The sequence below is a fragment of the Odontomachus brunneus genome, unplaced genomic scaffold (assembly GCF_010583005.1).
Source record: "Odontomachus brunneus isolate Ranch 3 - 2012 unplaced genomic scaffold, Obru_v1 Obru_scaffold_001, whole genome shotgun sequence".
Taxonomy (NCBI): Eukaryota; Metazoa; Arthropoda; class Insecta; order Hymenoptera; family Formicidae; genus Odontomachus; species Odontomachus brunneus.
The window spans coordinates 3,224,130-3,237,930 of NW_022639451.1; the positions used below are offsets into that span (position 1 = coordinate 3,224,130).

General features: G+C 31.9%; 1 protein-coding gene across 1 annotated transcript in view; it reads right to left on the bottom strand.

Annotated features, from left to right (window-relative positions):
- Window positions 1-13,801, bottom strand: part of LOC116840264 (GTP-binding protein Di-Ras2) — a 41,370-nt gene that overhangs the window by 16,446 nt on the left and 11,123 nt on the right. The window contains exons 2-3 of the mRNA XM_032806774.1: window positions 11,363-11,548; window positions 3,906-4,124 (exon numbers count right to left, since the gene is read on the bottom strand). Of these exons, the coding sequence (XP_032662665.1) occupies window positions 3,906-4,124; window positions 11,363-11,500 (357 nt within the window). The 5' untranslated portion in view covers window positions 11,501-11,548. The remainder of the gene's footprint in view (window positions 1-3,905; window positions 4,125-11,362; window positions 11,549-13,801) is intronic.

Here is a 13,801-nt window from a genome sequence, read left to right on the forward strand (position 1 = left end):
ATGCTCGACCCCATGTTGCAAAAGTGATCAAGACATACTTGGAAACGTTGAAATGGGAAGTCCTACCCCACCCGCCGTATTCTCCAGACGTTGCTCCCTCTGACTATCACTTGTTTCGATCAATGGCACACGGCCTGGCTGACCAGCACTTCCGGTCTTATGAAGAAGTAAAAAATTGGATCGATTGGTGAATCGCCTCAAAAGATAACTAGTTTTTTCGACGTGGAATTCGTACGCTGCCCGAAAGATGGGAGAAAGTAGTGGCCAGCGATGGATAATACTTTGAATCATAAATGTATAACCAGTTTTTTACAATAAAGCCTCGAATTTCGGAAAAAAAACGGCGAAAGCAAAGTTATACACCTAATATTGCAAAATGACGACCTTGAAAAGAAAAACGAAATATATTTTAACTGTATGTACCATATACTTATATTGAGTATTTGATCATCAAAATTATATTTTTTTTCTCTTTACATATTGTATAAATACACGTCAAAATAACACTTTCGCATATTCAGTTTGTCATAAAAAATTGTGAAAGAACAAGCATGATTTTCAGGCAATCTGACCCTCCAGTCCCCTTAAGGGCCGGCAGGAAGACTGTGGAGATCTCTTGCGGAGATTTCAGAACTACTAATCAAGATACGTATTTTATATGTGGTTTTTACCTCGTACTACTGAGCCCGAACCAGGACAATATGACCATGTTGCTACATGTTCGTATTTTGGTTATTACAAAATAAAATATACGGTTAACAGGGTCATAGTAGGCATTAATGCATAGAAAAAGGTTATATCTATTATGTTTATACAGTCAGTTATATAACAATTAGTTATATGAGAAGTTATAACTTCGAAATTCTAACAGTATGGGACATCTAGCCCCGGTCTCCCCTATATAAGGTTTTAATAGTTGTCATCTGAAATTCATCTCATGTGAGATGTTCAGATTTTTATTCAGAGTTTGAGTTACTTCCAAAAGTTTCCTGTATCATATTATATGTGACCAGAGTTATAAAAATGTCAATTAAGTCTTTCTTAATCTAATAACTGATTTAGACAAATATGTCTCAGTTGGTATGAATGAATCAAAGATCATTCAATTAACGTTAATTGAACTTAGCAAATTTAATTAGAGGCCATTCAATTGACGATCATTTTAGCGGTCGGGGTGAATGGAGTTAGTATCGGTACACTCGCCGGGTGTTAAGTCCGAGATGTTAAGTCCAGGTTTGGTGTTAAGTCCGAGAGAGAAGTTGAATATTTAGACACGTGAAAACAAAATAAACAAGGTTTTTATTATTGCTCTTCTGTGGCGAGGTACAGGTGCAATGGAGCGAACGATGTGGAAGAGAGACGCGGGTAGTTGCGGTGCTTATTCTAAGTACGGCAAATGTAAATGACCGAAACTTATCCTGAACGCAGGATGCGGACAGTCGCGAAACTTGTTCTAAATGCGGGCGTATTAGCATATGCTTGCCTGGCGGCTAAGAACTCGCCAGGCACAATTAGTTTTGTGGATGATATTCATATTTGAAGCATCATTGAAAATGATTGAGAAATGCTAAATAAAATCCACAGAGGGAAGAGGGGGAAGGGCTACTGGTTACATCAATCGTCGCCGAACGATCTTCAATTAAATCGATTAAATTCGTTCATATCAATTGTCAATTAAACGGCTTTTAAATAAATTTGCTAAGTTCATTAATTGGTTATGCAAGTATTGCATAGTTATACAAGAATGATCGAACCCACCAAATTATGATTTTTAAGTTTTTGTTATCAATGAGTAATCCATGTGTCTTTCTATATAAAACAAAAAAAATCCGTGTCTTATGGCACTAATATTAATAAAAAAATATTAATTAAGTTCTAATATTAATTAAAAAATCGTTTTTATTTTCTACTAGTTGAACCTATTTTATCTATTTTTTAAGCTCAACTAGTAATACTGAAAAAGAAGAAAATTTACTATGTTTGATTTCTTAAACGATTGCAAAGAGTCTCAATATTATCTACACTTTTTAAATCACGTGTCACATTTTTATCTTCATTTTTCTCGAATCGTAATTTATGCGGGTTGGAATATTTTTGTACAACTACGGTCAACTGACCGATCTTTAATTCCCTTTGATCATATTAATCGTCAATTGAACAGTCTTCGATTGAATTTGTTGAAATTATTTGTCAATTAAACAGTCTTTAATTAAATTGGTTTATATCAATCATCAACTAAACACGATAATTAATTACTCGCAACTCTATATATGACATTTATGTTTACAATCGTGATTGAACTTAAAAAAACTATCTTTTAACTTTGAATTCAAATCTGAACATCTCACTTGAACTGAGTTTCAAATAATAATTATTATTACGGGTCTATGACTCGTTTATTCTATGAATTTTATCTAATTATGATTTTTTACGATTTAATATCTTTTGATTTATCGAAAAAATATATATAATGATGAAATTGTGCAAGTTAAATTATAGGTTTATTTAACTGTGAGAAAAGATACGGTTTGAAAAATTGGTTTGAAAAATTGACCGACTGAGAGTCAATGAAACAAAAAATAAAAGATATATATGTCTCAAATTATATATATATATATATATATATATATATATATATATATATATAAATAATTTATATATTTAATATATTTAATATAGTAATATATAAAAATATAATTATAATTTACATATACATAATTATAATATAAAAAATAACATAATTATTGATATATATAATTAATTATAAATAAATATATATATAATTAATTACATTTAATAATAATTAATCTTTGCTAATATTTATAATTTTTTTACCTTCTCTATTTATTTTTGGTAATTCAATAATTAGTTAAACTTTTGTACAATAAAAAGATGGTGGTAAACGTGTTTAAGGATGTATTGCCCGTATAGTCTCTACAAAAGGTCATTGGAAATTAAACAAAACTTTAATATTTCTATTTCCCATATAAGAATGTATGATATGTGTATATGTGTATACACACGTGCGCGCGAAAAAAATTTTATTACAAAAATTTTTATATTATTTGGTAACCAAAGAATAAATGGAGAGTGCAATATTCCAGTGACTATATTCCAATTTTTCATATACGCTATTTATAATTTGAGCTAAAATTTAACATTAAAAGATTTGTTATATTTTTTAACAACTAGCCTTTTAACTGCATTCTATTCCTGCATTACTATGTAACAAAATTTAAAAAAAATTAATATGAGAAAAAAACTACAATATATTCTCGTCATATAATACACTTGGATAACAATATATTTTTACTTTAATATCATATTTTCATAGTTTCATAATATCATATGTTTATAATTCATTTATTTTATTTTATATTATTTCTGAATTTTATCTTTTTCTGAATTACGATGAATATTTGTACAAATCATTTTAAATATTTAAAGTATATATATACAAAAATTGAAGTTCCTGTCATTTTTTAATTATCTTTTCCTTTACTAAAGATAGCAGCATCATATATTTGCACAACAGCACGGCTAAAAATACTCCCAAGCAGCATGACGTCAAATGACATATTAATGACGCATTAATGACGTCCCTAACGCCAATAATACGTCATTTGACGTTATCATGTTTGCTTACACTTCAAAGTGAGATAACTTTTAATCTGGGCTTTAAATCAAATTGTTCCTGCCACTTTCAGGTGCAATATCGACGAATCTGTAACTTTTCTCAAATTTTTACTTTATCTCTGAAATATGGGCAATGCATCCTTGAATGAAAAACAAGATGTGAAATCAGAAACTATTTCTCTCTCATTTACGGATTGTTCGTCGAATCCACGAATAGAAACGCGCGGGAGCGAATCAAGCGGAAGGGATTGTTTGCTACGGATGCTTACCAGCATTATGGGTATCTGCGAGATATCCTGGCCCTTCAGTTCCCTTATCACACCCCAGATCGGTCGCAGCTCCTCGAGACTTTGCCGGGAGCACACCGAGTACACCAAGATGAAGGCGTGACCTTTGCTTATGGAGAGCCGCTGCATAGCGGGAAACTGATGGGACCCCGTTGTGTCCGTAATTTGAAGTGTGCATATGTTTTTGTCGCAACTTATTACCTGAAATACCGTACACACACACGGTCCGGTTGTGAATTACCGCGCTATTATTTACGATCGACTCGACCCGCGCGACTCGGGTCGATCGTAAATAAATTGGACCCGCAGCGGCTCGCTTGGCTCGCGGTTCCACTCGGTTCCACTCGGGGTCATGCCGACCTGGCCGAGCTGAATCGAGCCAAACTGCTTCCAGTCGATGCCAGAACCTTCGAGTACCGCGCGATTCCATTGATAACTCGTATCGGCACATTTCTCGTCGCGCACACAGCGAGAGTCCCACCAGCGTCATTGTATCAAATACACACACATGCAAGCGTCATTGCACGTGTTATGTGTATGTGTGTGTTCTGAAATTCGTGACACATTTGTCCACATATATGTTTATGTATGTGTGTGTATGTATCTGTAGTGTGTGTATATATGTATGTGTATTTCACACATATATATGATATGAGCTATCCTCTCTCTCACACATACACTTAGAGAAAAATATCTAAGGAATATAAAATATTTATTCGGTAAATATTCTAATAATATATTTTAACTCATACTAATTTATAAAATGTTCTTCAAATAATGAAATATACAGAGTCAAAGTCACATAACGTTAGGTTCTAAAATATCTCTATTAGAGAATAAATTGCGTGTTGGAAAGAGACTGATCGATCACAATATTTATATCTTGCAACAACACAATTTATTCCTTAAGTATTTTCCTCTAATGTAAAATAATGAAGTTACTTTCTAACATTACAGGTGACTCATCTTGTATATTTCTTTAAAACCTTAGCCTTTCATGACAGTAATTATATTAAAAACAAATTAAGATTTAAATAAATATATGTTACTCGTACTCACTAAATAAATATTTTCTTTATTTTTCAGATATTTTTCTTTCAGTGTATATGTAACAAAACATTCCAAAATTATCAAATTTATCTTAATAAAACTGTACATCTTGAATATGCAGAGAAATGTAAAATCTTTTTTATAAAATAAGTAATCATTTTGATTACTTCAATAGCACGTAATTAAATAATAAAGCAAAATTGAACTTAATACATGGCTCTTATAAATCCTGTTACAACTTTGTTTCAAAGCTTAATCTCAGGATCAATTTTTATTAATTTGTTTACTAGTCAATTTGTAAAAATTGGTAAACAAATATTATTTGTAATACGAAGTTCATATAGCATTCATATTTATCACACAAAGTGTGATAAATATTCGCATATATACAAGAAGAAATACATCTAAAAGATATAATCCTAAAACACATTAGCTGTCACGGTTCATTTGAAAAATTCTGTCCACTCTTGGATTTTTTTTTATATAATTATATAAAAAGTAAACTTAATTTGCTTATGTCAACATAGAGAGAAAAATTGTATCGCTGTCACACATACGTGAGAGATCAGTGCTCCACACACGTGTGACGTTGGTAGCGAGCGCGTTAAAAATACTTTGCCTCTGATAAAATTTTTTTCTGTTACCAGTATTTTTGGAGATGTTCATCTGTCATGTTTTACGCGCCTCAACCTGTACACACTCATGAATGTAGGTATGTACGTGTATAAAATGCGTGGGTGGTCACATAGGGGGATAGCTGGCGAAGTCACATCATGACGACGGTGCTACCGATACAATGGAGCCGCTGTCACACGATCACATAGCCGTCACTCAAGAAACACAAATAACTATCGCGAACCGTGCGTTATCGGGCTGCTTCAAGAACGTTGTCGAGCGCGAATCAAATCACCAGTTACCCGCGTTGAACGGGGAGTCATCGTGTGGCGATAGTCAGTGTGGCGCGATAATGCGAACATCCTGCCGTTGATTTGTCACGCGATGCGTATACTTTTATAATTACGCAGCATGTGATGCGCGATTAATTTATTGTGTTATAAAACGTAAGATTGTCGCGTAGCACGACGCTTAGCGTGCCCTTAACGCGCTTTCATCAGTATTGTGTTATGCTGATTCTATCCAAATGGACAGGATGAATTTGTCGGTGATTTTATTAGACTAAACAGATTTTTAAGGGAGCTCATAAGAGCCGTGCGTTATGTTTAATTTCGCGCGTGATTATAATTATATGCTAGTGAAGGAATCACAATTGTGATTGCGTTGTTTGCTTCATCAAATTCAACATAAGCATCGAATTTATCCAAAATATATTTCGAATCTTAATAAATTTAGCATTTTAATAAAAAATAATAAATTGTAAAGAACTTGAAAAAAATAAACTGCCTTCAAAAGCCTTAAAAGGTATAAAATCATTTTGAATCAATGTTTTTTTGTGCACAATCCTCTACTAACGATATTAGTCTGCACGAAAACTTATTTGATTAAGTTCATTGTCATACATATAAAATAATTTTTCTTATTATTATCTCTCTGCAGTTATATAATTACTTATCTAATTCGACTTTTTCGCACCGAAAGATTTCTAATCTGTATATATAAAATAGAAAGTCGGTCTATCTGTCTGTCTGTACGTTCCCTATAAATTTCTAAATCCTTTGAACGATCTGGATTAAATTTTGCACAGTTATTATTTTCTAGGATCCTGCGGAAAATATAGGCTACTATGAAATCTGGACACACACACACAAACCTCACTCCCTCTTCTTGAATTTCATCACCTTAACACTTTATGATAACATTGGATAGTTTAATAAATTAATATTGTTATGATAATAGAATGGAATTGGGTAAAAATATTAACATAGGAATATTAATACAAAATTAATTCATTCGGAAGAGTTATAAATTAATTCATTCTTTTGAGACTTTTTAAGGCGGTTATTGTCCTTTGCAGTTTTTTATTTTGTACTTTTTTATTATTTACCAAACGCTTGTTTTTAAAGTCGGGTAAAAAAAGTTGTTTTTTAAATCGGTTAAAAATAAAAGTCTCGTTTTGTATCTCTAAATATTCTCGGGTTTTCAAGAAAATAATAGAAAATTATTCAACTTCAGACAATTTTTATTGCTCCAATAGCATATAATTATAATTAAACAAAATTAAACCTAATGCACGACTCTTATAGATCCTGTTACAAATTTGTTTCAATTTTTTTTATCTTGGAGCCAATCTGTATTAATTTGTTTATTATTGGATTTGCAAAAATTTACGAATAAACTTGATTTTTTGTAATATAAATGGCTTATACAGAGCACTCATATTTTCCACATAGAATGGTGCAATAAAAGCGAAAGAAATACGAGAAAAATCATCAAAATTTGCTTAAAACAATTTGTGGCATGTAAAATCCAATATGAAAAACTGAGTGTAAATTTTAGTAAATTTGTCGTTGCACCAATATAATAACAAAATTACGTTATTATATGATGCAAATTTAATGATTAATCCAATACAGTATATTTGCATCATAAATACGATTAAAAATTTTCGAAGTTTCCATCATTGATTTTTGCTTCGTGATAAAATCACTTAAGTCTATCTGAATACTTTAAGATAACTTATAAATGTAATACGTGATATAAAAGTCTAAATGTAATATTTAGTTTAGCTGCACTAATATAATAAAAAAAGTTACATTATATATAATGCAAATTTAACGATTAATCCAATATATCTGTATCTCATAAATATGATTAAAAATTTTTCGAGGTTTCCAATTTCTGTCTCATCTCGTGATAATCATTAAAATCTATCTAGGTATTTTCATATAATTACCCCCATCATCGTATATACGTCCAAATATTCTTCAATATGTATGTGTGTGTACATGACAACGACTGTGAGTAATTTAACATGTTCGTAATTTCCGCATTATCCACGTCGACATGTTACTTCCATGCGCGTATTATCAGGCAGAAATATACGAATAGAGACATTAAATTCGCGTATGGCCAAGTTCTCACGTTGGATGCTTGCGTGCGTGCCTGCTCGCATGCGCGCGACGCGTCCGATTAATCGTTAAATCGCGATTCACGCGGAAATTATTATTTACGTAAGCATCCGCCGATAAAATGCGCTTCGCTTGTGCGACCTATGCGGCACGCGCGCGATCCGTCCGTTGCAATTTCACGCGTGTCTCGTGAATGTACACAGCACGCGTGCGAGAACTAATTCGCCGTCTGGTTTTGTCGGAGAGGCGCTGGCCGCGCTGTCGAAACCGGGACGAAATTAAACCTTAATTAACGCTAACAAAATTTACCGCCAACGGCCCCGCGCGATTATCTCTCCGGTTAATTAATTATAATCGCGAGGTTGAGAATTACGCGCGATCGTTTCGGGTTCCGCGTATGTAAACATCAGCAGGAATCACACATCGGGCTATCCCCGACTATAATTCTCTAATTGAGAACTAATGACGAATCGGTCGGAAGCTTAGTTAACTTCAACTGCAGTTATCTCACGCGGCTTGTAATTATTCCCTTCAATTAATCAATTAATTAATCCTAGGTAAATAACGTTATCTTTAGTCTGTCAGGGATAAACGGAAATACGCGTTCATATGGCGTGTACATTAAATTCGCGCGTATCGCTTTTTTCAGCTGCTTGAGACGGAAGCAAATCAAAAGGAAAATCAGTCGAAACAGTTTGAATTCACACACAGAAAATGCATACTGCGTTCAAATGAATGTTGCTAGTTTTAAGTATTTTGTGAGTTCCCTAAATCTATCTCATTATTTTGGAATTTTATTTATTATGGAAATATCAAATTTATTTAAAATACATTTTGAATCCCAATAAATTTTTAACCAAGCTTTTCAATCGAGATTATTAAATTAAAACGCAAATTTAGTTTGCTTACAGCACACATACATATAGAGTCAAAGCAACTTTTTCTTTTATAACGATTTCTAGATACACCCCGAGTAAAAATGTATCTAGTAGAGCAGATTTCAAGACTAGTAGCTCGATAGTAATGACTAGATAAGTTTTCTAGCCAGTCACCAGCTCGTGACTGGCTAAATTCCTACTCAGTCTTTTGAATGTCAGGATTATCTAGTGACTATATCAATTACATAGATAGTAGTTAGATGAAAAAGATTACACAGTAACGAGATATAAAATCATTGGTAAGTCCTGAATAGAAATTGGATATCAGAACTGTCTAGTAACTGAACCAATTATAGGTTACTTTTATATTATAACCAATTATAGGTACTTTTTGTATCCAGCTACTAGATAATTTTTCTGGTATAGCTACTAGGAGAATTGAGCGTTACATTCCTAGTAGCGATGTAAGACCCAACTTTTCTGTGTCATTACTAGACAATAACTAGATTCAATTTTTGCTCGGGACTTTTCTGGTTATCATGATGTGAGACAATTTATGATAAAAACTCTTCGATTTTTTAAATTATATTTATGAGACGAATACACTATATTGACTTAATCATTAAATTTCCATCATACAATGATGTAAAATGTTTGTTATATTGATATAGCGATATATTTACTAACGACCGACTTTTCAATGATAGATTAAACTTAGATTTCAACTTAAACTCTGTTTATAAAACAAATGCATTGTTAGAATAGAATTTAAACTTGAATCCATGTTTAAACTACAATTGAAAATTAAGCCGGCCTTAAGAGTTACACTCAGATTTTCATATTACATTTTGCATATCATATTGTTTGAAGGAAACTTTTATCACTCTTTTCGGATCTCCTTCGTATTTCCATGTCGTCATTCTATACGAGAAATAAGAGTATCGTGTGAACTATTCAAGGCGCAATCTTTGCAAATTGATGATAGTACAGCTGCTGCCAAATTTATATATATCTATCTATCTGGATTTATAATATTCTTATATACTTGTACTTGAATATATTGATATTAGAATAAATATTTTTTATAATACTCTTGTAAAAGTAAGTAAATTTTTCTTTTGGATGCGTGATCACTTCTCTTAGCAGTAAAATAATGTTTTATGTGTGCAGATAAACGGACTCAATTTCAGGGTTGCATACGGTGGAATGTTCTAATATTCCCAACAAAATTTTCGTGTTTATTTAATCTTACCTCGCTTATGTAAAGCGAGTTGAAAGTTTAGTTTAATAAGGCAATCATAAAATTGATCCGACACATTATTAGTCGCAATTATCGCCTGATTTAACCTTCTTAACCTTCCATCAGATATATGCAGTTACGTAATAAATAATTTCGGATTTTTCAGATAAAATGGGACGATCGTATTTTTATGTCGTTATAATTTTGTGAAACAATGTATACGCCTTTTTAATCTATGATCTCCTGCCGTCCTTTGTATACAAAGTTTTGTCAAAATTATAGCGACATAAACATATAATCGTTACATTTTACTCGAAATTATTTGTTACATAATACAGTTAAAAGCGTATTAAACAATTAGATTAATTTTCTTCTTAATTTAATCTCCTAATAGTTGAGATATATTTATATTATACATACAATAAAAAAAATAAATAACAATATAAATAATAAAAAAAAATATATATTCCTATCATTTATATACTGAGAGAAAAACATCTAAAGAATAGAAAATATTTTTATTCGATATGAGAGAGAGTACTAATAACATATTTAATTAAATTTAAATTCTTTTATTTGAATAATATGAATAATTGCTTTCATGAAAAGCTGAAATTAAAAAGAAATATATTTCTTTTCTGACAAACATTTTATATTAGTATGAGTGAATATGTTATTATAAGTATTCAACAAATAAATCTATTTTTTATTTCTATTTTTTCCCTTAGTGTATTGAGTTGAAAGAACATTTGTATCATACATAGAACCATAATGTAAAATTAATAATTAAATATGAGACGTATTTGAGTTTCGTTAAAAACGCTTATTACTCACAAAATTTTGCGATTCAAATTGCTACGACTGATATTGTGTCGACTTGTCTCAACGCTTGTCCAATTTGACTCGACTGCAATTTGTGCAACAAAATTTGTGCTAGCCTGAAACTAAGTTTTTTTATTCAATTTTCTTTTTTGGCGCATCAGATGACTCTCTTTCTCCTTATTTTTCTTTCAAATTGCTTTTTTTATGCGGTCTGCGATGCTAACACGTTAACTCGTTAATGCAATTTTGACTGGTCGTTAGCAATCTAGGGTCAATCGCCGTTGGAAATTCGCGCGAGTGACAGCCGTTCGAGAAAAACAGATCGGAGAAACGTTCTGGGGGTGGTTGATACGGGGACGGCCGCACCGCCGCCGCTGCAGTCGCGGTCGCAACCGCGCCGTGCCGCACCATCGGTCGACTTACCTGTCTGTAAGTGTCCTCGATGGTCGGTATGTAGGACTCGCGGAAGGATCCTTTCACGAAACGCAGCACGAGGGAACTCTTGCCGACACCGCCCGCACCGAACACGACCACGCGATAGTCGTTGCTCTGCTCCGGCATCCTGACATCTGCCGTCCCGGCGACGTAAACCCCCGGCCCTCGGGGTCCCTGGCGTGCAAAAAGAGAAAGAGAAACGATGAGAAAAGCAAGAGAGATGGAGAGAGGAAGAGAAAAGTACAGAATAGAAAAAGAGAGAGAGAACGTATGTGAGACGACCTCTCTCTGAATCAACCCCTTCGCAACCCCCGCTCGCCGACCGACACGCAAGCTCTACAGGATGTTTCGGAATCAACTGGGGTGTCTCTTCAATCAAAGCTTCTCCATCAAGACGGTTACCAATTTGGAGACGATTTTCCCGTGACGAAAATGCCCAGGGAAATCGTCTTTTCTTTTAATTTATCGTATTCGCTCATTCTTTCACACTGTGTATCTCTTTAATTCTGTGTATACAAAAATTAGTATCCATTTAAAAAAGATACTCAAGTTAACAACCATTGTTTCATATATAAGTAACGATATATAATCTTGTTAGGACAATTAATAGTTTTGGATTTCAACAATATTATAATTAGATTAATAATGAAGTGTTATAATAGTCTCATAAGAAGTACAATATGACTGTTATCTTCTGATATTTAAAAACATCATATACCCAATCCAATATTTTGTACTTTCCATTTATGAAAATTATTTTCGAGTAATAAGAATATATTTGAATCATACACTGAGAGAAAAAAAATGGTTGATCTAATTAAAATTATAGTTATTCTTGGCGTCAATCATATGTTTTGCAGTAAAATGCTAGTAACCTGCATATAAGATTATAATCATTAACATTATTGTAGAATTTAATAAAGAATAGTTCATAATCTCTAGTAATTATTTCTGTATGTAATTATAATTGCAAATAGCAAATACTTTTGTCTTAGTGTACAAAATGTATTAATGCAAGTAACTTATCTCTTTGTTTAACACTATGTAATCTCATTTTAAGATTTACATATAAAAAAAAATACAAATATTTTTTAATTAAGAATGTCTTTTCTGTGTATACTGTTAGAAAAGTTCTTAAAAATAAAAGTATTTTTGTAAGTAAACTTAAGAATTTAATATTAAAATTAATAATAGTGGAGATTTTCATAACATTAGGATTATTAGTTATAAATTATTTATAATATTTCATATTTCTTATGAAATCTAATATTTTCTACCTTATATTCCATGTTTTTTAAATTCCATATTAAATTATAACATATTAAATTAAAACATTATAACACATTATGATATGTTAGTATAATCTAATATAATAATATAATAATTCTAATATATCATAAATACGAGACCGTTTAAGTCCCGTGGCCTGAAAGATTCAGTTTGCAAAGCATCGTGACCTTTATCGAGATTTCAACGGAGCTATTAAAAAATCTATTTTTCATAATAGCATTTCTAAATTATTATAAAAACATTATAAAAAATAAAATCTGATGATTTTTCATAACTATATATTATTAAATATAATATTAATTTTACTATTAATTTTTATAACACAGTTATATAAAAAAAAACTTCACATTAGTTATTAAATTTAATACGGATTTTTCTAACAGTGTAAAGATCTGTTTATGGGTGATTTACTCTCTAAATTTCTTGAAATGAAGGTTCACTCAAAAAACAGACTGTCATATCAAGTCACTCAAATTCGAGTAATTTTTCACTCATACAGAATGAGCTCTTCACTCAGAATCGTCGAAAGAATATTTTTACTCGGAATTGAAAAGTAAATCTGAGGTACTGTACTGTCATAGAGATAGATTCACTTTGATGGAGTGAAACATTCGCTCATATGAAGGCAGACTCCAAACTTGAATGAAATATTCACCGTTGTGATTTCGAGTGGCAGTATTTTCACTCTGAGTAAGAATACTGTTGATTTTCACATTTTAAGTAAGATTCTACTCCAAGAAATTTAGAGAACATGATTTCGTTATCTTCCGACATTTAAAAACATCATATACTCAATCCAATATTTTATGCTTTCTTGTTTTTTTCTTGAAGCTTAAGGCTCCTGATATCGCCATATTAAATTGTGACATCAGAAGCGAGAAATAACACGCGAAAAATTCTTGTGTACCAAATAAAAAGATATTTGTTCAATTGTTGGCATCGCCCTCAATTTTGATACTCTAAGAAAACCTGCTTTTCCTTGCGATCAATATTGTAGTTAAATTTTTTTATCTATACTCTATAATTCCAAAATCTTTTAATTAACCTTACAACTAAAATTGTGAGCAAATGCCGCTAGTCGCAAGGAAAACCAGGTTCTAGAGAGTCAATAAATCTAGAGAGTCCCACATAGCACCA